Genomic DNA, 22961 nt, shown 5'->3' with positions numbered 1-22961 from the left:
AGCACGCCAGGCCTCCCTGTCCATCACCAACTCCCAGAGTTTACTCAAACTCATGTCCATCGAGTCAGTGATGCCATCTCATCCTCTGCTGTCCCCTTCTCCTCCTGCCCTCGATCCCTCCCAGCATCAGGGTCTTTTCCAATGAGTCAGCTCTTCTCATGAGGTGGCCGGAGTATTGGACTTTCAGCTTTAGCATCAGTTTTTCCAATGAACACCCAGGACTGATCTCCTTCAGAATGGACTGGTTGGATCTCCTTGCAGTCCAAGGGACTCTGAAGAGTCTTTTCCAACACCACAGTTCAAAAGCATCAATTTTTCAGCACTCAGTTTTCTTCACAGTCCAACTCTCACATCCATACATGACCACAGGAAAAACCATAGCCTTGACTAGACGGACCTTTGTTGGCAAAATAATGTCTCAAAGCATTTTTAATATGCTGTGCAGATTGGTCATAACTTGCCTTCCAAGGAGTGAGCGTCTCTTAATTTCATGGCTGCAGTCACCATCTGCAGTGATTTTGGAGCCCCCCAAAATAAAGTCTGACACTGTTTCTCCATCTATTTGCCATGAAGTGATCAGACCAGATGCCATGACCTTCGTTTTCTGAATGTTGCGCCTCAGGCCAACTTCTTCCCTCTCCTCTTTCACTTTCATCAAGAGGCTTCTTAGTTCTTCTTCACTTTCTGCCATGAGGGTGGTGTCATCTGCATATCTGAGGTTATTGATATTTTTCCCGGCAATCTTGATTCCAGGTTGTGCTTCTTCCAGCCCAGTGTTTCTCATGATGTACTCTGCATAGAAGTTAAATAAGCAGGGTGACAATATACAGCCTTGACGAACTCCTTTTCCTGTTTGGAGCCAGTCTGTTGTTCCATGTCCGGTTCTAACTGTTGCTTCCTGACCTGCATATAGGTTTCTCAAGAGGCAGGTCAGGTGGTCTGGTATTCTCATCTCTTTAAGAATTTTCCACAGTTTGTAGTGATCCACACAGTCAAAGGCTTTGGCATAGTCAATAAAGCAGAAATAGATGTTTTTATGGAACTCTCTTGCTTTTTCAATGATCCAGCGGATGTTGGAAATTTGATCTCTGGTTCCTCTGCCTTTTGTAAAACCAGCTTGAACATCTGGAAGTTCATGGTTCACGTATTGCTGAAGCCTGGCTTGGAGAATTTTGAGCATTACTTTACTAGCATGTGAGATGAGTGCAATTGTGCGGTAGTTTGAGCATTTTTTGGCATTGCCTTTCATTGAGATTGGAATGAAAACTGACCTTTTCCAGTCCTGTGGCCACTGCTGAGTTTTCCAAATTTGCTGGCATATTGAGTGCAGCACTTTCACAGCATCATCTTTTAGGATTTGAAAGAGCTCAACTGGAATTCCATCACCTCCACTAGCTTTGTTTGTAGTGATGCTTTCTAAGGCCCACTTGACTTCACATTCCAGGATGTCTGGCTCTAGGTGAGTGATCACACCATGGTGATTATCTGGCTTGTGAAGATCTTTTTTGTACAGTTCTTCTGTGTATTTTTGCCACCTCTTCTTAATATCTTTTGCTTCTGTTAGGTCCATACCATTTCTGTCCTTTATCAAGCCCATCTTTGCATGAAATGTTCCATTGGTATCTCTGATTTTCTTGAAGAGATCTCTAGTCTTTCCCATTCTGTTGTTTTTCTCTATTTCTTTGTATTGATCGCCGAGGAAGGCTTTCTTATCTCTTCTTGCTATTCTTTGGAACTCTGCATTCAGATGCTTATAGCTTTCCTTTTCTCCTTTGCTTTTCGCTTCTCTTCTTTTCACAGCTATTTGTAAGGCCTCCCCAGACAGCCATTTTGCTTTTTTGCATTTCTTTTCTATGGGGATGGTCTTGATCCCTGTCTCCTGTACAATGTCACGAACCTCCGTCCATAGTTCATCAGGCACTCTGTCTATCAGATCTAGGCCCTTAAATCTATTTCTCACTTAAACTGTATAATCATAAGGGATTTGATTTAGGTCATACTTGAATGGTCTAGTGGTTTTCCCTACTTTCTTCAATTTCAGTCTGGATTCGGCAATAAGGAGTTCATGGTCTGAGCCACAGTCAGCTCCTGGTCTTGTTTTTGTTGACTGTGTAGAGCTTCTCCATCTTTGGCTGCAAAGAATAGAATCAATCTGATTTCGGTGTTGACCATCTGGTGATGTCCATGTGTAGAGTCTTCTCTTGTGTTGTTGGAAGAGGGTGTTTGCTATGACCAGTGCATTTTCTTGGCAAAACTCTATTAGTCTTTGCCCTGCTTCATTCCGTATTCCAAGGCCAAATTTGCCTGTTACCCCAGGTGTTTCTTGACTTCCTACTTTTGCATTCCAGTCCCCTATAATGAAAAGGACATCTTTTTTGGGTGTTAGTTCTAAAAGGTCTTGGAGGTCTTCATAGAACCGTTCAAGTTCAGCTTCTTCAGTGTTACTGGTTGGGGCATAGACTTGGATTACTGTGATATTGGATGGTTTGCCTTGGAAACGAACAGAGATCGTTCTGTCGTTTTTGAGATTGCATCCAAGTACTGCATTTCGGACTCTTTTGTTGACCATGATGGCCACTCCATTTCTTCTGAGGGATTCCTGCCCACAGTAGTAGATATAATGGTCATCTGAGTTAAATTCCCCCACTCCAGTCCATTTCAGTTCGCTGATTCCTAGAATGTCGACGTTCACTCTTGCCATCTCCTGTTTGACCACTTCCAATTTGCCTTGATTCATGGACCTGACATTCCAGGTTCCTATGCAATATTGCTCTTTACAGCATCGGACCTTGCTTCTATCACCAGTCACATCCACAACTGGGTATTGTTTTTGCTTTGGCTCCATCCCTTCATCCTTTCTGGAGTTATTTCTCCACTGATCTCCAGTAGCATCTTGGGGACCTGCTGACCTGGGGAGTTCCTCTTTCAGTATCCTATCATTTTTCCTTTTCATACTGTTCATGGGGCTCTCAAGGCAAGAATACTGAAGTGGTTTGCCAGTCCATTCTCCAGTGGACCACATTCTGTCAGATTTCTCCACCATGACCTGCCCGTCTTGGGTGGCCCCACACAGCATGGCTTAGTTTCATTGAGTTAGACAAGGCTGTGGTCCGTGTGATCAGATTGGCTAGTTTTCTGTGATTATGGTTTCAGTGTGTCTGCCCTCTGATGCCCTCTTGGGTTTCTCTTACCTTGGACGACGGGTGTCTCCTCACTGCCGCCCCTCCTGACCTTGAACGTGGAGTATCTCTTCTCGGCCCTCCTGCGCCGGCACAGCCGCCCCTCCTTGGACGTGGGGTTGCTCCTCGTAGAGAAGCCTTTCCTCCAGGCTCCACGGACACGATCTTTTCAGGTTTCAGCAGGTGGTCTGTGTTATCAGCAGGGCGTCCCCATGGATTCTGCGTCTCCCCGCGCTGTGTGGCCTCCAGCGTCTGGATGTAGCTCACAGCTTCCGAGTAGCTGCTCTCTGCCAGGCCTCATGTGATCTTGCCGCACACGTGGCGGTTGCTCTTGGCTAGAGATGCTGGGGGCGGGGGGTGTCTGTGGGGAGAGGTCGAGCTCCTGCTCCCCCCACCCACCACCTCTGCCCCGCCTGCTGGGGCTCCGTGTGCCCGTCTTGGGCCTCAGGCCGTGGGGCAGCCCCGTAACCGCTCAGCTCCACGTGTCTGTGTGCCAGCCAGCGCCTTGTCGCTCTTTTGAAGATAGCGTGTCCTTTTTTTTCTGGCTCGTTTTGGAATTTTCTCTTTGAGAAGTTTTTCTGTAATAACTTTCAGAAGTTTTTCTGTGGGGTGTGTATGCTCAGCTTGTCCTGTCGGGGTTTGTCGTGTTTCAATGGCATTTTTGATGTCTCTGTTTAGCCGTTTTCTCCAGGTGCTGGTTTCGTCCAGTCCCTCACGCTTGCGCATCTTCCTCGTGGGTGACAGCCACACACTTGTTGCATCTTTTCACCGTCTCCTTTCTGCGGTCTTTATCCTTTTGTCTCTACGTGTTCCCTTCTGCAGAATCTTTTACTTCACTGGTTCCCCCCTGCAGGAGATGCAGCGGCTGGAGACCGAGCTGGGCCGACCCCCCGAGCGCTGGAAGGACGCCTGGGATCGGGTGAAGGCAGCCCAGCGCCTCGAGGGCCGGCCAGACGGACGTGTGAGCAGGGCGGGTGTGGGGGGTGGGCGGGCAGGCCTGCAGCCAGGAGGCGGGGAGGCTCCCCTGACCCAGGCCCCCTCCTGCCTGCAGGGCACCCCCAGCTCCCTGCTGGTGTCCAGCGTGCCCCACCACCGCCGCTCGCTGGGTGTGTACCTGCAGGAGGGCCCCGTGGGCTCCACGCTGAGCCTCAGCCTGGACAGTGACCAGAGCAGCGGCTCTACCGCGTCCAGCTCGCGGCAGGCAGCCCGCCGCAGCACCAGCACCCTCTACAGCCAGTTCCAGACGGCAGAGAGTGAGAACAGGTCTGCAGCAGCCCCGGACGGGCGCGTCGGGGGTGCCTTCAGGGGCGCCTTCGGGGGGTTGCAGGGATTTTTCAGGACTGATTGGTGGGGGAGGCCTTGCCGGTGGTCTCCACGTGATCTGACCGGTGCTGGGAAGAAGTGGAGCTGGTGACCTCGGCGAGAGAGGGAAGGGACGGCTGGGGTTGCGCGGGCCCCGTGGGCTGCACCCTGCTTCTGGGCCCGGGGGCCGCGTGGCCAGTCGTCGGGAGACCTGCCCGCTTGTTGGGACCTGCTGTGCATGGGACGTTGTTGCCCTGAGGCCCTGGGCTCCGGGGTCGGGTTGGCTTGGGGGCAGGCGCCTGGGTCTTCCTGCCGGGCCTGGCAGGGGTGCAGAGAGGGCACCGGGGCCGGGCCCTGAGGTGGTCTGGCCGGTCCTGCTGCAAACACAGGTCCTACGAGGGCACCCTGTACAAGAAGGGCGCCTTCATGAAGCCCTGGAAGGCCCGCTGGTTCGTGCTGGACAAGACGAAGCACCAGGTGCGCTTCGGCGGCCCGGGGGGGCGGGGCGTAGGCGGGGGGGCGGGGCGTGGAGGGCGGGGGGCGGGGCGTGGAGGGCGGGGGGCGGGGCGTGGAGGGCGGGGGGCGGGGCGTGGAGGGCGGCCTGCCCTGACTGCTGCCCGCCGCCCCGGCCCCAGCTGCGCTACTACGACCACCGCGCCGACACGGAGTGCAAGGGCGTCATCGACCTGGCCGAGGTGGAGGCTGTGGCGCCGGGCACGCCCGCCATGGGCGCCCCCAAGACCGTGGACGAGAAGGCGTTCTTTGACGTGAGCTGCGGTGGGGGCGGGGCGGGGCGGGGCGGGGCAGGTGCCCCCCGGGAGGGCCGAGACTCAGCGTCCCGTGTCCGCAGGTGAAGACGACGCGTCGTGTTTACAACTTCTGTGCCCAGGACGTGCCGTCGGCCCAGCAGTGGGTGGACCAGATCCAGAGCTGCCTGTCGGACGCCTGAGCGCGGCCCTGCCCCGCAGCCCTGCGTCCAGTTACCGACCACGAGGGGTGGGCAGCGCCCCCCGGCCATGTTTACAGACCCCGCCCTCGACAGTATTGAGGCCCCCCCCCCCCCCCCCCACGCGTGTACAGCCCCCGCCCCGCCAGCTCCAGCTCCTGGAGGCCTGGCTGCGTGCCCGCCGGGAGCAGCACGGTACAGCCCTCGCGGTGGGCCTGTAAATAGTCCCCCCCCCCCCGCCTGCACGCTGGCCCCGGCCGGCCGGCCCCAGGCGCCCTCTCCCTAGAATGAGAGTCTATAAAGAGCTAACGACACCGCGTGCCTGCGTCTGCTCTGCCTGCTCTCCCCCCTACCCCGTACCCGGGCCGCAGTGTGGGGGGGCATCGTCAGGGCCTTGTTTGGGGTCTGCTCCCCCCAGGCCTCAGGCAACCCTGGGGCTGGTACAGAGGGCGGGTGCCACTTGGAGCGTGTTGTGAAGAGGGGTACAGAGGAGGGGACCCTCAGGAAGCTGTCCTGTGTCCAGAGGGATGGGGTTGGCAAGGATGGGGGAGACGCCAGGAGGGTGGGTGCTCTAGAGAGCAGGGGTGCTCAGGGCAGACGTGGGTGGCGGGGCCCGGTGCCCTGACTGCATCCGTGCCAGGAACCCTGTCCAGATGCCTGTCTCTTACTCTCCCGTGAGTCCTGCCTTTGGGCTCTGACCATCCCCACTGCCCCATTCTGGGCTGTAATGGGGGTCACTCTCCATTCAACTGTGGGTGTCACCTGGACTGGGTCTCACTTGCAATGAGTGCCAGCCAGCGGCGGGGTGGCAGCAGGTGGGAGGTGGGGTGTGGCACTGCAGAGGCCAGAAGCCCCCCGAGAGGTCCAGGTGGAGACCACAGCACACGGTCAGTGGGGCCACTGGACGGCCCAGCAGCAGCAGCACCCACCACGGGAGGGGTGCTCCTGGCCCGGGGACAGCCGTCGGGCTGAGGTCCCTGCCCAGTGCTCAACTCCAGGCGGAGCTGCTCTCGGCGCTGACTCAGATGGGCCCGGGGCAGTGGAGGGCCTGGGGCTCCAGGGCCTGCAGCTGAAGAACACGCGAGACACGCAGGTCTGTAGGTGACAGTAACAACCTTTATTGGAGTCGAGGGTCTGGGTGCCGTCAGAGCGTCAGAAGGTCATGTGAGCTGACCCTGCAGACCCCCGTGGACAGCTTGGCGCCCCCCAGCACTGCTGGGCGCGCCACACCCCGCCCATGGCCCGCACCCCCAGCGTGTACTGCGGGAGGCCCAGGATACCCTGCCAGGCCGCAGGGGGCTTGTGTTTTAAGGCAGTCGTTTGCAGCCTGGCACAGGCCGCGCCCAGCTCTGGGCAGCTAGGACCCCATCTGGCCAGCCCTGCTCCAGCCCTGCATCTGACCCCAGAGCCGCGGAGACCCTCTCCTGCGCCAGATAAAAGTGCAAACATGGCTCTTGCTGCATCTTAAGAAAAAACTGGTAAAAAACAGGCATGGAGTCTGTGGAGTCTGGCCCGGCCCTCGGGCCTCGGGGGTCGCGGCTCCGGGCTCCCACAGGCAGAGCCACGGCCAAGGCCTTATTGCTGTGTGCGGGGCTGGACCCCTGTGGCCGCTCGGTGGGGCTCAGGCAGGACAAATGCAGGCGGGGCTGTCCGGCTGGTTCCAACTGCCAGCTTTACCAATGCAGCATTTATTTTAAAATTAAATTAAATTAAATTAAAAAGACAGACTGCATCACCAGGTGCTTTTCTGGGCTGGGTGCCAAGACTGCGCAGCAGCAGCGTCACACGGGGCCATTGAGGGCGGCTCCTGAGGGCGGCGGCCCACCAGCCTGTCTGCGGGGTGGGGGGGGGGGCGTCGCTCAGGGCCGGGGTCCCCTGCCCGGGTTCCCCCAGCCCCTCCCCCGGCCTGACCGGCTCACCTGTCTCTTGTCACTGTCCCCAGGGCGGCCGCCATGGAAACGGCTGGGCTGGCGGGGGCTGCAGTGGTGACGGCCACCATGGGCCCCGGGGGGATGGCCACGGCCAGCACTGGGGAGATGGCCCGGGGCGCAGGGCCCGTCACGGCAGCCTCGGCAGGGGCAGTGGGCGCCTCAGCAGGGTCCAGGGGCGCTGGGCCGGGCGGTGAGCTGGGGGCACAGTCAGCCCTGCGCGGCAGATGGGCTCTGGTTAGCCGCGACCCCGCTCTGCCACCCCAAGTTCCAAACACTCCAAAGAGCCCCCCGGTCCCTGTGTGGCCCGCCAGGCGGCCACCTCCTGCCAGGAGCACTCACCAGGGCTGCCCGTCCCTGCGCCCCCCGCAGGCCACCACCTGCTCCGGAGCGCCCCCATAGCCCACGCCCTTCTGTGGACCGTGTAGCCCAGGGCCATTCCCTGGACAGCCGTAGGCCATGTCTGCCCAGAACACGCCCACCCACTCCTGGAGACTGGGAGCACAGGAGGGCGGCCTGGGGTCCAGGAGCGCCCACAGCACCCAGCGGCCGCACCCGCTCCCACTACACAGCGTCACCCGCTGCCTTGTGAGGACTCCGGGGAGGCAGCGAGGGTGGGGGAGTCCTCACGTGGCGGGAGGAGCCTGCAGACAAGCCTGGCTCGTTACCCACAATGGCCCAAAGTGCACCCCTCAAACCAAAGGATTTGCTTTCAGAACATCGCCAAGTGAGTTTCAGGGGACACCAGGGGTCAGGAAGAAGCTGAGCCATGGGTCTCCCTAGGCGGCTCGGTGAGAACCAGCCCCTCCTGACGGGCACCTGCTCCCTCCTGGCTGTGCCCAGGGGTGAGCCGAGCACCGTGGGATCGGCGTGCCCTGGGTCCCAGGAGCTAGTGTGTGCTGAGGCAGAGCTGGGCCCCCACAGAGAGGCTGAGCCCAGAACGGAGAGGGAGGCTCCGAGGGGGCGGGGGAGCAGGGGCAGCCCTGTCCTCCCTGCCCGCCCAGCGCCCCTCACGCCGACTCAGCTCCTCTGCTCCCCCAGCCCAGAGCCCTGCAGCCCGCGTCCCGTGTCAGCACACGGCTCTTGCTGCCTGCCCAGCCTGGAGCCTCTGTCCACAGTGGGTCCCCCAGGCCGCGGGCTCGCCCTACACACGGAGTGGTTGGAGGGCTGAGCTTGCCGGGGAGCACCCCCGTCAGGGCCTGGGCCGAAGCAGAGCCCCAGACAACCCTTGTCCTACCGGTCCAGCGAGACAGACGTGTGTATGTGTGAGGTGCCCAGCGATGTGTGTGACTGGACTGGGCACCCACCCCCAGGACGGCAGCAGCTCCAGAACCCCCCTGCCCCCCAGGACCCCCGAAGCCTGGCCAACCCCTCCAGCAAGGCATGGGGTGGGCTGGCCCCTCGTTACCTCAGTGACCACCCGTGGCTTCCCCTTAGAGGAAAGGGCATCCTTCCTGTCCAGAGCTGGCCTCTGAGAAGTCACAGGGCCGTCAGGACGAGAGGGAGCAGAGGTCCAGGCCTCCGTGCGCCCCGGGGAGCCCCCTGCCGCCCATCCTGCCTGCTCACCTGGGGCCCGACATGGACAGCGGGGAGGCCTTCTGGCTGGGACCCACACCAACAGCCTCCAAGGCAGCAGCCGCCTTCTGCTCATCCTCGCGGCTGCTGGCAGCCACCAGGGGTGCCTTCCTGGGGACACACGTGCTCCAGGCACCAACTGCAAGACGGGGCAGCGATGCCAGGTGAGGACAGAGCGCCGGTGTGCAGCGTGCGGGAACTTCAGCCCACAACCCAGAGACACACCTGTCCCCCACACCCACTACCATGCCCGTGTAACACGCACACGTGTGTGTCTGTGAATTCACAGCAACTGCAAAGAACTGTCCTCCCCACAGGCAGGGCCACCACTCAGGCCGGTGGCTTCCAAGTCTGACAGGGCTCAGGGCCGACAGGCCCCAGCACGAGCACAGGGCGGCACGGTGCGCCCGCCGTCCGCTCCTGGGGGGCGGCAGGCCAGCCCGGGGGCCTTGCCTGGAGGTGGGCCCTCCCCCCAAGACAGGCCCGCTCCAAGCCCACCATCACCCGGGGGACGCAGCCACCCCGGGGTCCTGGCCGCCCCACCCCACTCCTCTGCCCAAGGCGGCCCCACTCACGGGCTCTCTCTGGGCCCTGGTTCAGGCCAGCCTGGGTGTCGCCGTGGCCAGTGTCCACCGGGGAGCTGCACCTCGGCCCTGACTCAGAGCTGTGGATGAGGCCGACACTCAGCCTGAGCCAGGAGACCTGGCTTCAGGCAGCCGGGCCCCCGCTCCCCCCAGCGCCCGCCTCACCAACAGAAAGGCTGGAAGTCGGCAAACTTGGCCCAGCCTTTCTCCTCTGGAGCAGAGGTGCTGGGGGAGCCGGCTGCCCACACACTGGAGCCCACGTCCCGGGCCACTGCTGGGGCAGGGCTGGCGGCCATGGGAGTCACTGGCCCATCAAACACAGCCCATGAGGAGCCTACTGGGGGAGACAGGACGCCCATGCCCTCGTCCAGCAGGCAGACCGGCCCTGCCCTGGGGTCCAGGCGTGACCGTGGAGGCCCAGCAGCAGGGGGGCAGGTGTGCCTCCCCCAGAGTCCCTGGGACACCCACCCTAGCCAGGACGGCGTGGCCAGAGGGTGGCTCCGGGGTCCACCCAGAGACCGTCAGGGGCTGAAGGTGTCTGCTGCAGGGCAGGGTCATCAGACCCTTTGTCTCTGCGTCTCCACCAAAACCCCCTGCAGCCCCATCACCTACCTTCTGAGCCGCCCTCACATGGTGAGCCTGCCTGAACTGCGCCCACGCCCTCGCCTGCACCCTGGCCTCGGCGCTCCGGGCCGTCCTTTGGGCAGCGCTCTGAGGCGTGGGGGCCCCCGAACCTGGGGGGAGAGGAGTCAGCTGCCCTCCCCGCGGCGGGGCGGGGCTGAGGAGGGGCGGGCGGGGTGGCGTGTCTGGGGCCCACCTGGCTCTGGTCACACGGGCTGCACGGTGCGTCTCCTCGGCCTCCCAGAGATCGTCGTCCTCGTCGAAGGGCTGGATGTGGTCGCTGCAGCAAGCCTCGAACAGCGCGGCGCCCGGCTGCGGGACAGCACACGTGGGCCCCCTGGCCTCGTGCCTGCACAGCCTGGCCGCCTCCCAGAGACCCCGCGGACTCACGCTGTCGTCATCAGCGTCGACGGTGAAGCTGATCTCTGCAATCCTGTCAAACGGGGCGCTGCGGGGACAGCAGGGACACCGTCACCTCCACCAGAAGGGGTGGGAGGTGGCCCCGCCTGGACCTGAGGGGCGGGGACAGGGGCGCCACGCTGCAGGCTCACAGCCAAGGGCAACCCACCCGCCCCACCTGCCCCACCCTCCCCTGAGGGCACCTCCAGACCCTGGGGTTACATGTGCATCCAGCTGAGGAGGTGGTGGACAGCCTGAGCAGCGCTGACCGCAGGCCGGGGACCTGGTGAGGCCAAGCGGCACCCGGCTCCCGCCCACAGGCACCGAGGACGCGGAGGGCACGAGGGAGGTGGGCACAGGCTGCTGGCTCACTTGACGCTGTCGTCCTGCTCAGCAAACTCCTCATCGCTGAAGCCAAACTGGTCCACGAAGGTGGCCGTCATCTGCTGGACCTGGTACTCGGAGAACGCCTGGACAGGGCCGGCTGCTCTCAGGAGACGCCCTCAGCGGCTTCTCCCAGCTCCTGCCCCTCGGGGGGGCGCCCAAGGCGGCCACGTCCACATAGGCCCAAGGGTCCCGTGGACGCAGAGTGCCCGGGGGCCCCCCCGCCAGCCCCACCTGCAGCTCTGGTGGCGCGCAGAGCGAGGTGCTGTGGGGACACAGAAGCCTGGCCGCACGCACCTGTTGCAGCGACAGCTCGCTGGGGAGGACGCCCTCCATGTCCTCATCCTCACTCGAGGGGTGAAGGTGGTGTGTGCTCACCTGCAACGGCCAGGGCGGGCAGGCGTGAGCGGGCACCCCGCCGCCCCAGCCCTGTGCACGGGCAGCCCCGTGAGCCCAGGCCAGGTGGGACCGCGGGGCCCGCAGAGCTCTGCCCGGAGGCCGGGCCCGCTCACCAGGTCCACCGCGTTCCTGCGGTTGGCCTCCGACAGTGTCTCCTCCACGAAGCTCTCCCAGCGCCCGCGGCAGTCCGCCGGGAGCCCTGTGGGAAGGCCGCGCACTGAGCCCCTGGTCTCCAGAACCCCGCAGCAGCGCGCACCCATCCTGGCCTCACAGGCCTGAGCCCGTGGGCACGTGTTCCCAGGGAGCTCTGGGCCCCGACACCCGCCCCCTACACAGGGCCATCAGGGACGCGCGGCTCCATGAGAGGCACTGACCCAGCCCACCAGGGACTGAGCGCCTCGCAGGTATCTGAGGCCCCCAGCTGCTTAGCTCACAGCTGTCCCTGGCTGTGGGGGCCACGGCGGAGACCACTGTGGAGGTGCCTGGCAGGGCACGCCAAGGCCGTACGCGTGTGAAAGACCAGCTGCACGTCGGCAAGGCAGCTCCTCACACCCGCGGGCTCAAGGGCCAGACGGCACGCACAGCTGGCCAGGGCTCCCGATGGCGCGTGCCTGCTCAGTGCGCCCCCGCACCCCCTCGCCCTGGGCCGGCCCTGTCCTCAGCCTCCGCGCCACAGCCCTTCAGTGCCCTCAGGCCTTGGGCCTGGCTCCTGTGCACTCACCCCCGTCACCCTGACTGCACGCCCCTGCTGGCACCCACTGCTTGGGACATGCTGTCCTCCTCCCCGAGAGGCCAGGCTGCTCACCTTCTCCCATCTGAACCCCCTCAGGCCCCCCAGCTCAGCCCAGGACACGGTGCTGGGAGCTGCAGAGTGGCGTCCAGGACATGCAAGGGGCACGCAGCAGCCCCAGGTGGAGAGGCCGCAGACCGCGATGAGAGGGGGCCCCACAGGGCTCCGGGCTGCTCTTACGAACCGCACAGGCGGGGGTGCAGGGCTCGGCAGGGAACCGACTCCGGCCCAGGCCCAATGGGAACGTCACCCGTGGGAGGCAAGCTGACCGTCCAGCTGCAGGGCCAGTCCCACCCGCTGAAGGCCACAGTGCAGGGGGCACCGCGGGCAGCGACACCCGGGCCTGGAGGCGCTCACCTCGGAAGACCTCGCTGACCTGGCTCTGCAGGGGGCCCCCCTCCAGGTTCTGCACCACCGCGTTGGCGATCCGGGTGAGGTGGCCCATGTTCCCACGCCTCATGCCACCCGCTGCCCTAGGAGAGGGAGTATCAGGTCGGCAGGGCCCGGCGAGGCCCAGCGTCGGCCACCACCTCCCACAGGGCTCCTCCCCATGGAGCTCGTTGAGCAGCACATACTCGGCGCCAGTGGCCCCCACTCCCAACTTCGCACAGCCAGAGGCCCCGCACACTAGCGTCGGGTCAGGGCCGCGAGAGCTGCTCCAGGGCGTTCCGGGATCCAGGGGGACTGAGGGCCAACCGGGGACCAGCAGTGGGCAGCAGCGGGGGTGGCTGTCCCTGCCCTGGCTGGCGGCCACCAGCACGCCCACATGGCCCTTCCTCAACCTCTTCTCTGCCCCCAGGTGGCCGACAGCAGAGGACGGGAAGACGCAGGCTCTCTGCAGTCGGAAAGGCAGCCCTGAGTCCCGGGGGACGGCACCTGCTCTGCACCGAGTTCTCTCTGCTCAGTCCAGTGACAGCCAGAGAGCGCACTGAGGGTGCTGACCCGGTGGGCCCCCGGCAGGGGAAGAGGGTCAGGAGACTGGGAGGAACCGGCCCAGAGGCGAAGCCGGACGAAGGTGGAGGCCTGTGAGCAAGCTGCTCAGGACATGGGAGAGCTGGGTTGAGGCGTCACACACCTGTCTGCTGCTTCCTGGGGCTCAGAGACTCCTCGGTTAACAGCACTGAGCCATTTCTTGACACAGGTACACACGTGTGTACCAACACGCAAAACAGAGGAGGAGACCTAGCACAGGCCTCCCGAGTCCCCACACCCGGGCCCAGGGGAAGCCAGGGTGGCCCCACCGTGCCTGGGGCTCCGTGAGAACGGACGCAGCTCTGTGGGTCCGGCACAGCAGGATGGGAAGGATGAACCAGGTGAGGTCACAGAGATGCCCACCCAGAGCACCCTCAGGAAGGCAGAGTGGGAGCCGAGGGGGACCGGGTGGCCCACTGGACCCTGCAGCCACACCAGGTACCCAAGCAGCCAAGACCTTGGGTGTCACCACACCCAAGCGGCGGGCGACACCGCCTGCTGGTTTCAGAGAGGCCCCAGCCCATCAAAGTGACCAAAGGCCAGGAGGGGCAGGGAGGGGCAGGGAGTGGCCTGGATGGCCCCAGCCCATCAAAGTGACCAAAGGCCAGGAGGGGCAGGGAGGGGCAGGGAGTGGCCTGGATGGCCCCAGCCCATCAAAGTGACCAAAGGCCAGGAGGGGCAGGGAGGAGGCACGGAGTGGCCTGGATGCTCTGTCCAGGGTTTAAGGCTTCCGTGAGCGCCACGGCTGGAGGCCAGCACGGGGACCTGAGAGGGTGTGGAACACAGGACCGGGGTCTCCGCTGCTGAGCAGGTGCGGGGCCCCAAAGCCAGGCAAGCAGGCCTCAAGAAGCAGGACCCTGAGTGCGCCTCAGCCCCGCCAGCAGCACAGCTGCCCCCGGCAGTGGGACCTGCGCTTGGAAACGAGGCCTCCCCGCAGCCCCGCTCTTACTGCGTGCGGTCGTTGGCTTCCCAGGCCTCCAGGATCCTCTGGACCAGGCAGCACTTCTGGAACAGCTGGGGACAGGCGGCAGCGGTCAGGTCAGCGGGCAGCACGCCCTGTCCGCCCACCCCCGGGCTGAGTGGGCTCAGCAGGCAGCACGCGGACACGCCAGCCCCGAGCTCCCTGTGGGCACACCTGACATCAGAGCCCAGCCCTAGGGTTCCCGCCACAGCCCCGGGCAGGTGCCACCCAGGGCCACCACGAGCAGACCCGCGTTCCACCCCATCCCCTCCCCTCGGCCGCCGCCTCCCGCTGGCCACGCCCCTGCTTTCCCTGTTCAGGACGGAGGCCACTAGCCGGGGCTGCCCCGCTTCTAGCCCTTCACAGCTCCCCGCCCGGAGAGTCTGTGCTGGGTCTCGGTCGCAGTCGCACCGTCTGGGAGGGCCCGAGCGCCGCCCCCTCGCCCTGTGACGCTCGCCCCACTGACGCTGCCTTTGCTGTCGCCCAGGTCAGGTCCGCAGGTGTGGCCCCTCAGGACTCCCTCCCAGGCCTCTGGCCACAGACCCAGGGGCCCCCTGCCCAGCCCCTCCCGTCCCGGCCTCGCATCACCCACGGCGGGGCAGCACGGCTGACTCCCGGGGCCCAGCGTGTACCGCCGGGCTCCTTGGCTTGGGGACCACGTGTGCCACGTTCTGCTCTTCCCTCCCCTCCTTAGTGAGCGCCAAGGAGCACTTAGACCAACTCCCTGCAGGCCTGGCACTGGCCACGCAGGGCTTGCAGCCCCCAGAAGGCCGATCCCGGGGGCCTCGGGCTATCGGGAAAGACGGGAGAGCCGTGCAGGGCCGCCACTCTCCCCAGAGGCTCACAGCCCCAGAAAGCGCCCCCATAAGGATCAAGGCGCGTTTGCTCTTCCCCGGGCACTCCTGCCGCAGCAAACACGTCATCTGGGGGCCACTCGCCACCACAGCCCAGATGAGCCAACTCGGGCAGCATCAGGGCTCCTCGGCACCCCTCCCAGACCCTCCACCCACGAGCACTGGGGTCTGGCAAGTGTGGACGCCTTCTTTGTGATCTCCCGTCTCGTGGTTTTAAAAGCAGAGCAGCCCACCCACATCACGTGAGGGTTAAGGACAGAACACAAGGCCCACAGCACTGCGTGTGCACACAGCCTGGGTGGACCTCAGGGCACACAGGACACACAGAGACTGGCAGGACACGGCAACCCACATGACCCCAGCTGGACTTACGTGGGTCACCATGGTGCCCTCAGGGAGGCTGCTGGCAGGCTGGGGGGCTGCTGGGTCCCCACTGGAGGGTGGAGGCTCCAGCGCGTCCTCGGGTCCACTGGCTGCGGCCCTGTCCTCCCGGGCAGCGTGGGACAGGATGGCGGCTATGCAGAGCTCCACTTGGAGGTGCAGGAAGTTATTCCAAGTGTACTTAAAAAACAGGTCCTGCAGAGATGGGACGAGGGACGCACCCAGGCTGTCTCCTGTGGGCGGAGCCTGAGGGGCCCCACTGTCTGGCCGCCTCCCACACCGCCCCCCTCCCACTCCGCCCTGACATCTGGCTGCAGGGCTTCTAGCAACTTCTGCAAAGAGCCACCTGCAACCCCTCCCCATCCAGCCCAGGCCGTGCTTCTGTCTCTAATCTCTGCTCCTGTCTGACCGCTTCCTGTGGGTCTGTTTTCCCCGCCCTAAGTGGGAGGTTTGGCCCATGGCAGCTCAGCCTTACTCCCTCTCGGGTGTGTCTCCATGAAGCTGCAAGTTTCCTGTAAAATCACCTCCACTACACGATACACGTTTTGCTATGTCATATTTTTATCATCCTTCTTTTATTATCTTTGACCCACAAATCACTGGGAGCGTGAGCAATTCTCCACCCCCGGGGGGGCCATGAACAGGCGCCCGTGTGGACATTCCCCAGGGGCCTGGGTTGGAAGCCCCTGGCAGCTGAATGGGCAGTGGCTTCTCTCTCGAGGCCTCCTCCAGACTTGCCTGAGGTGAGCAGGCCGCACCGGCGAGGCGGGGAACGGGCACCCTCACCCACGCCCCGTGGCCACCTCACACCCAGCAGGGCTCACAGCAGCCAGCGTCCAGACCCCCTACTGCCCCCACGGAAGGAAGCCAGGTGCGCAGGGTGGAGAGACGGGGCGGGGGGACGGGGCACACGCCACCCCAGGGTGGGTTTGGGGCCTTCTTCCAGGCCGGGGGGTGGAAGGAGCTGGATAAAAGGAGGCAGCCTGTGGGCCTGCACAGCTCTGCTCCAGAGATGCAGTCTCCAGGCTTCACATCCTCTGCCTGTGTGACCTTGGGTGACAGGGAGGTTGCTTCATCTTCAACAGAGTCAGAACCACCTCCCTACACAGACCACACGACTTCACTGGTGAGTTCCACCAGACATTTAAAGAGGAAAGAACACCACCAATCTGCTCAAAGCTTCCCAAAGAACTGAAGAGGAGTGGGGCACGTGCTACCTGCTCCATCCTGAGGAGAGCATGCCCACACCAGTCATCACGGGGAAGAAAACTACAGCCCTACATCCTGATGAGCAGCAAGGCAGAAACCTCCACGGGGACGAGCAACGCAGCAGCAACAACGGCGTGCTGTGACTAGGCGGGTAAATCCCCCAACACACGGGCGCGGCGCCACACGCAAGGCGGTGTGACACGCCACAGGGACAGAATGACGGGACAAACCTACACAGCCAGCTCAGCCGGCGCTGAGGCAGCATCTGACAAAATGCAATGCGTTTTCCTCACGGTGACAGGTGGAAACCGCCTCTGGTGGTGAACGTGCACAGGAGCACAGAATTGACACCACACACACGACACCGATGCTGAGAACACGACGGTCGCTGCGGGGCCGGCCGCGCGGGACAGTGGAGCCGCCTCCGACGCACGCTGCACACGCAGACCAACTCAAATGGACCAAAGACCCAGAAAAACTTAGACGTAAAAAAAAAAAAAAAACTTAGACGTAAACGCTCTTAGAAGAAAACCCAGCGGGAGGATGCAGGACAGTGGGTTTGGCCAGGCTCTTAGGTACAGGTGTGACGCCAAATGCTCAGGCAACAAAAGGAAAAAAAGATAAACCGAACTTGATCGAAATGGAAACCTTATGTGAGTCCAAGGACACTATAAAGAGACTGTCAGCTCACACGACAGGAAAAAGAACGCAAATCATACATCTAAGAGGTTAGCGTCAGAAAACATACAGAACTTCTTCAATTCAACAACAACAAAAAACAAACATCTCAATTCAAAATGGGCAGAGGACGTGAAGAGACGTTTCTCCAAAAGATACTCAAACGGCCAGCAAGACACATGACAAGACGCCCAACATCACCGACTGCCAGCGTGAGGCGCGCTCAGCTGCTCAGTCACCACCAACTCTGTGGGACCCCGTGGGCTGTATGGTCCACTAGGCCCCTCTGTCCATGGGATTTTCCAGATAATGCTGGAGTGGGTTGCCATTTCCTACTCCAGGGATCTCTGCAACTCAGGGACTGAACTTGTGTCTCTGGTGCCTCCCGGATTGGCAGGTGGATTTACCACTGCGTCACCGGGAAACACAAATCAAAACACAGAGGACGCGCCTGGTGGCCCAGTGGTTAGGAACCTGTCTTCCAATGCAGGGGCCATGGGTTTGCTCCCTGCTCGGGGAACTAGTAATAACATCCCATATGCCAAGGGGCAGCTGAGTCTGCACCGCAACTGCTGAGCCCTTGCAACACAATTAAAGACTCTGCATTCTGTAACTGAGATCTGACACAACCAAATAAATATGAAAAAAAAAAAAAAAGGGAGGTGGGGCTTCCCTGGTAACAGTGGTAAAGAATCCACCTGCCAACACAGAAGACGCAGGTTCAGCCCCTGATCCAGGAACACCCCACATGCTGCGGGGCAGGTGAGCCTGAGCACCGCAGCTACTGAAGCCTGAGCTCTGTGACGAGACGCCACCACGATGAAAAGCCTGTGCACCACAGCTGGAGAGCGGCCCCCACAGCCACTCAGACCCAGTGTAGCCAAACACAGAAATACACTTATTAAAAAGACACAAAATAGTGAGATGCCACCTGAAACCCGTCAGAATGGCTATTATCAAAAAAGCAGAAAGTGCGTGTAAGTGAGGCTCTGAAGGAATTGCTGGTGCGAATCCCACTGCCTCCAACAGCTGAACACAGAATTACTATGTGCTCCATCAACTCCACCCCTGGGGATGCAATGAGAGCAGGCATTCAGATTTCTTACACACCCACAGTTACAGGAGCATTTTCATGGGTTCTCAAGGCAAGAATACTGAAGTGGTTTGCCATTCCCTTCTCCACTGGACCACGTTTTGTCAGAACTCTCCACCGTGACCCGTCCATCTTGGGTGGCCCTACACGGCATGGCTCATAGTTTCACTGAATTAGACACGGCTGTGGTCCGTGAGAGCAGACTGGCTAGTTTTCTGTGATGTGGTTTTCAGTCTGTCTGCCCTCTGATGGATGAGGATAAGAGGCTTAGGGAACCTTCCTGATGGGAGAGACTGACTGAGGGGGAAACTGGCTCTTGTTCTGATGGGTGGGGTCATGCTCAGTAAACCTTTAATCCAATTTTCTGTTGATGGGCAGGGCTGTGTTCCTTCCCTGTTATTTAACCCGGGGCCAAACTATGGTGGAAGTGATGAAGATAAGACCTCCTTCAAAAGGTCCCATGCAGGCACCGCCACACTCAGCGCCCCCGACCCTGAGCAGGCCAGCTGCGACCCACGCCTCCACCAGAGACGCCTGGACACTCACGGGCAAGGCTGGGTCAGTCTCTCGTGGGGGCACCACTCCTTTCTCCCGGGTCCTGGCGCACCAGGTTCTGTTTGCGCCCTCCCAGAGCCTGCTTCCCGAGTCCTGTGTAAGTTCTGGAGGCTCTGTGGTGGGGTTAGGGCGACCTCCTCCAAGAGGGCTTGTGCCACACCCAGGTCTGCTGCACCCAGAGCCCGTCCCTGCAGCAGGCCACCGCTGACCCTACCTTGTTGTGGAGCACAACCAACTGTGGGAAATTCTGAAAGAGATGGGAACACCAGACCACCTGACCTGACTACTGAGAAATCTTCGTGGAGGTCAGGAAGCAAGTTAGAACTGGACATGGAACAACAGACTGGTTCCAAACAGGAAAAGGAGTACGTCAAGGCCGTATATTGTCACCCTGCTTGTTTAACTTATGTGCAGAGTATATCTTAAGAAACGCTGGGCTGTATGAAGCACAAGCTGGAATGAAGATTGCTGGGAGAAATATCAGTAACCTCAGACATGCAGATGACACCACCCTTATGGCAGAAAGTGAAGAAGAACTAAAGAGACTCTTGATGAAAGAGGAGAGTGGAAAAGTTGGCTTAAAAGTCAGCATTCAGAAAACTAAGATCATGGCATCTGGTTCCATCACTTCATGGCAAATAGATGGGGAAACAGTGGAAACAGTGAAAGACTTTATCTTTTGGGGCTCCAAAATCACTGCAGATGGTGGCTGCAGCCGTGAAATTAAAAGACGCTTGCTCCTTGGAAGCAAAGTTACAACCAACCTAGAAAGCATGTTAAAAAGCAAAGACATTACTTTACCAACAAAGATCCATCTAGTCAAGGCTATGGTTTTTCCAGTACTCGTGTATGGATGTGAGAGTTGAACCACAAAGAAAGCTGAGGGCTGAAGGATCGATGCTTTTGAACTGTGGTGTTGGAGAAGACTCTTGAGAGTCTCTTGGACTGCAGGGAGATCCAACCAATCCATCCTAAAGGAAATCTGTCCTGGGTGTTCATTGGAAGGATTGATGCTGAGGCTGAAGCTCCAATACTTAGGCCACCTGATGCGAAGAATTGACTCATTGGAAAAGACCCTGATGCTGGGAAAGATCGAAGGAGGAGGAGGAGGGGACAACAGAGGGTGAGATGGTTGGCTGGCATCACTGACTCTATGGACATGAGTTTGAGTAAACTCCGGGAGTTGGTGATGGACAAGGAGGCCTGGCGTGCTGCAGTCCATGCGGTCACAAAGAGTCAGACACAACTGAGCAACTGAACAGGAGCATTATTTAAAATGGCCATAACGAGGACTTCTGTGGCAGTCTACTTCCAAAGCAGGGGGCACAGGTCTGACCCCTGGTCGGGGAACTAAGACCCCACACGCCATGCCTCGTGACCCAAATGAAAACTAAGTATACAAATTAGTTTAAAAAATGGCCAAAATGTGGAAGCGACCCATTGTCCATCTGTGTGTGGATGGATAAACAGAACGTAGTCTATCTACAAAACGAACTATCATTCCACCTTAAAAGAAAGAGACTACAACACGCACTACAGCAGAGGTGACATCACCCGAAGTGAAACAAGCAGAAGGAGCACAGAGGCCAGAGCCCAGCCACACAGGCCAGTGGGCCAGTCAGAGCCACAGACAGGAGGCAGGAGGGTGGGGCCGGGGAGGGTGGGAGGAGGAGGACCGAGTGTGTGACGGTCAGTCTGAGAAGATGAGCACGGCCTGGACAAAGAGGTGACGGCTGTACCACAACGTGAGCAACGAACCACATCAGTGACAGTTGCTGCAACGGTGTATCTCACGTTATATGTGGGTGTTTTGCCAGGATCAAAGAAAAGTGAAAAGTAGGAGAGAGAGAATCTGCTTTCGAGGAGGGGAGCGGAAATGAGGCCTTTCCCAGCTGCCCTCTGACCCACGTCTGAGCTCCACGGTCACAGCAAAGCCAGGGACTTTGCCTGAGGCAGGCGGTCCTTCAGGCCCAGTTCCAAGGTGGCTCCTTGTGGGAGGAAGACGATGGCTCTTCAGGCTGTTTTAGGCTGAAGAGCTACAACGTTCTGAGGCAGCAACGAGAAAGGGGAGGCCTGTCTCCCCACCACCTCTGCTTTCAGGGCAGCCCTGTGTGAACCGACACTGAGGCAGGGCCTGGGGGCAGGACGTGTCTCAGCGCAGCCTCCCTTAGGCGGGCCTGGCCCGGGGCTGGCCCCGTTCCTGACCGGTGCCCGCAGGCGCACTCACCAGCAGCAGCCCCATGGTGTCCAGCCGGCAGAGCTCCTGGTTGATGCTGGGTGTGCCCGTGTGCAACAGAGCGGCCACGAGGCGGGCGCTGTGCAGGCGCGCGTTGCCCAGGGGCTCCTCCAGCACGCCGACGGTGGTCAGGATGGCTGCTTTCTGTGAACACAGAAGCACCGCCAGTTCAAGCCTGTGCCCACCTGTGGGCTTCATTTAGCTCAGGAGCCCAATGTCAAAGGACCAGGGCCACTGCTGTGTGGCGTGGCCTAGCCGGGGAGGAGCCCTCAAGGTGGTCTGCAGGAGGAGACAGGGAGTCGGTCAGGTGAAGAGCCTCGGCGCTTCCCTCAGGGCTCACAGAGTGGCCCCGGGCGGGCTGCTGCTGCTGGGAGCCCGGGGTCCCCTGGTCTCAGCCGGCCAGCCACACGGGTGTGACCTGAGCTCATGACAGAGGAGACTGATGACAAAGCTGGCCACGTGACAGGGTCATCCTGCATGCAGTCCACCTTTTCATTAGCAGAATGCTCCAGAATCCCTGCCTTCACAGGCCCTCCTTTCCAGTGGGCAGCAGACCACAAGCAGGTGGGTAAACAGAGCAGGCGGCACAGGAGAGCACAGACGGTGCAGAGGAGGCCGCCCAGAGCAGCTGGGCGGGTGCGCAGCCCTGGCTATGCTGAAGGACCAAGGGGCGAAGAAGTGGGCCTTCCTCAGTGTCGCCAGCTCTGCCCAGAGCTGCTCAGCGGAGCTATGGGGCTCCCTGGGGACCCCCTGACCCTTGGCGGGGTGTCCCCCACACAGAGGCTGAGCCTACAGTGTACCTGGGCCTTGGGCAACCCCTTACCAGAAGGCAGGAGTCATCTGGGGGTCAGTGAACCGCACGACTCCCAGGCCTCCCGAAAGAGAAGACAGACACTCAGCAGATGGGGCTTGAGTGTGTCCGCCATTGCGGGCAACGCATGAGGTCCTCACCTCGCCAGCAACCCCACCCACAAGGTCGCCTCTGCTCAGGACGCCTACCTTGGGTGGACTGAGCAGAAGCTGGTGGAAGTCCTTCAGCCGCGGCTCGATGCCACGCAGGACACCAGGGCTGACGGTGCACGGCCTGTCCAGTCCCTGAGAGCAGGAGTCCAGCAAGCCCTCTGACCTGTGGATCAGAAGCGGCTGGACGCAGGGATGCCCCCATGCTCGTCTTGGGGGGCTGCTGACTGCACGGGAGGCGGGGCAGGCGGGCCGCGGCATCACAGCCCCATGAGCTCGGCTCCCTCCTCCCGCCTCAAAGACCTTCCTGCTGACCCCTCTGCCGGAGACACAGACAGGACTGGCCACACCCCCCTTTTGGCTTTTTTATATAAACAGTGTTTCCAGTCACAAAAGGAATACATAGTCGTTATAGAATACAATGTTTAAATACACGAAAGGATGAAAATACCAAAGAAAGCCAGCGGCAGTCTCTTCCCAATGGTGCTGCTGTCCCTGCGCTGCAGGCAAGGCCTCGACCAGAGGCCCCACTTCCTGCGCAAAGGGCCCAGCCTCCCTGGGCTCATGTAGATAAAACATCAATATTCTGGTTGCTGAACCAGAAAAAATGATGATAACGTCATAATTCTAGTTTTAGGTAATAGATATGTATTGGTTACCAGAGTGAGAAAGAGAAACTGCCAACAATCTCACCATTGAAACTAAGTCAATTTCTTGTCATTTTCTGGTTTTCTCTTTCTTTAAAAAACAAACAAATGGCACGGGCTGCAGTGAAGCCCCTCCAGAGCAAGGACGCGAGGGGACTGCGGTCTCCTTGGGGGTCAGACCGCCAGCAGCGCGCACGGCAGGGCAGGCGGAAGTGCGCACGCGCCACGCGCTGCAGGGACGCACGTGCGCACAAACGCTCTGCAGACTGGAGACGGGCTTCCTGTGGGCTGAGGCGGGAACGTGACTG

General features: G+C 60.7%; 2 protein-coding genes across 16 annotated transcripts in view; one reads left to right on the top strand and one right to left on the bottom strand.

Moving 5' to 3' along the window:
* SBF1 (SET binding factor 1) overlaps positions 1-5744 on the top strand; it is a 31041-nt gene extending 25297 nt beyond the window's left edge. For all 7 annotated transcript variants that reach the window (XM_070790669.1, XM_070790667.1, XM_070790668.1 and 4 more), the window contains 5 exons: positions 4033-4140; positions 4231-4442; positions 4871-4958; positions 5117-5248; positions 5332-5744. In XM_070790669.1, the coding sequence (XP_070646770.1) occupies positions 4033-4140; positions 4231-4442; positions 4871-4958; positions 5117-5248; positions 5332-5430 (639 nt within the window). In that variant the 3' untranslated portion in view covers positions 5431-5744. The remainder of the gene's footprint in view (positions 1-4032; positions 4141-4230; positions 4443-4870; positions 4959-5116; positions 5249-5331) is intronic.
* A 779-nt stretch (positions 5745-6523) lies between these two features.
* PPP6R2 (protein phosphatase 6 regulatory subunit 2) overlaps positions 6524-22961 on the bottom strand; it is a 62046-nt gene continuing 45608 nt past the window's right edge. For 3 of the 9 annotated variants that reach the window (XM_070790670.1, XM_070790671.1, XM_070790673.1), the window contains 16 exons: positions 22046-22172; positions 21038-21190; positions 15267-15470; positions 14029-14093; positions 12465-12580; positions 11431-11516; positions 11216-11296; positions 10907-11004; positions 10526-10583; positions 10332-10447; positions 10127-10248; positions 9680-9851; positions 9506-9594; positions 8922-9069; positions 7347-7571; positions 6524-7256 (listed from right to left, as the gene is read on the bottom strand). In XM_070790670.1, the coding sequence (XP_070646771.1) occupies positions 7160-7256; positions 7347-7571; positions 8922-9069; positions 9506-9594; positions 9680-9851; positions 10127-10248; positions 10332-10447; positions 10526-10583; positions 10907-11004; positions 11216-11296; positions 11431-11516; positions 12465-12580; positions 14029-14093; positions 15267-15470; positions 21038-21190; positions 22046-22172 (1957 nt within the window). In that variant the 3' untranslated portion in view covers positions 6524-7159. Of the gene's footprint in view, positions 7261-7346; positions 7572-8921; positions 9070-9505; positions 9595-9679; positions 9852-10126; positions 10249-10331; positions 10448-10525; positions 10584-10906; positions 11005-11215; positions 11297-11430; positions 11517-12464; positions 12581-14028; positions 14094-15266; positions 15471-21037; positions 21191-22045; positions 22173-22961 lie in introns of those variants that run through there. The other 6 variants (XM_070790676.1, XM_070790674.1, XM_070790675.1 and 3 more) reach the window with 6 other exon arrangements.

The sequence above is a fragment of the Bos indicus genome, chromosome 5 (genome assembly GCF_029378745.1).
Source record: "Bos indicus isolate NIAB-ARS_2022 breed Sahiwal x Tharparkar chromosome 5, NIAB-ARS_B.indTharparkar_mat_pri_1.0, whole genome shotgun sequence".
NCBI lineage: Eukaryota > Metazoa > Chordata > Mammalia > Artiodactyla > Bovidae > Bos > Bos indicus.
This window is presented reverse-complemented; position numbering and strand designations above follow the sequence as displayed.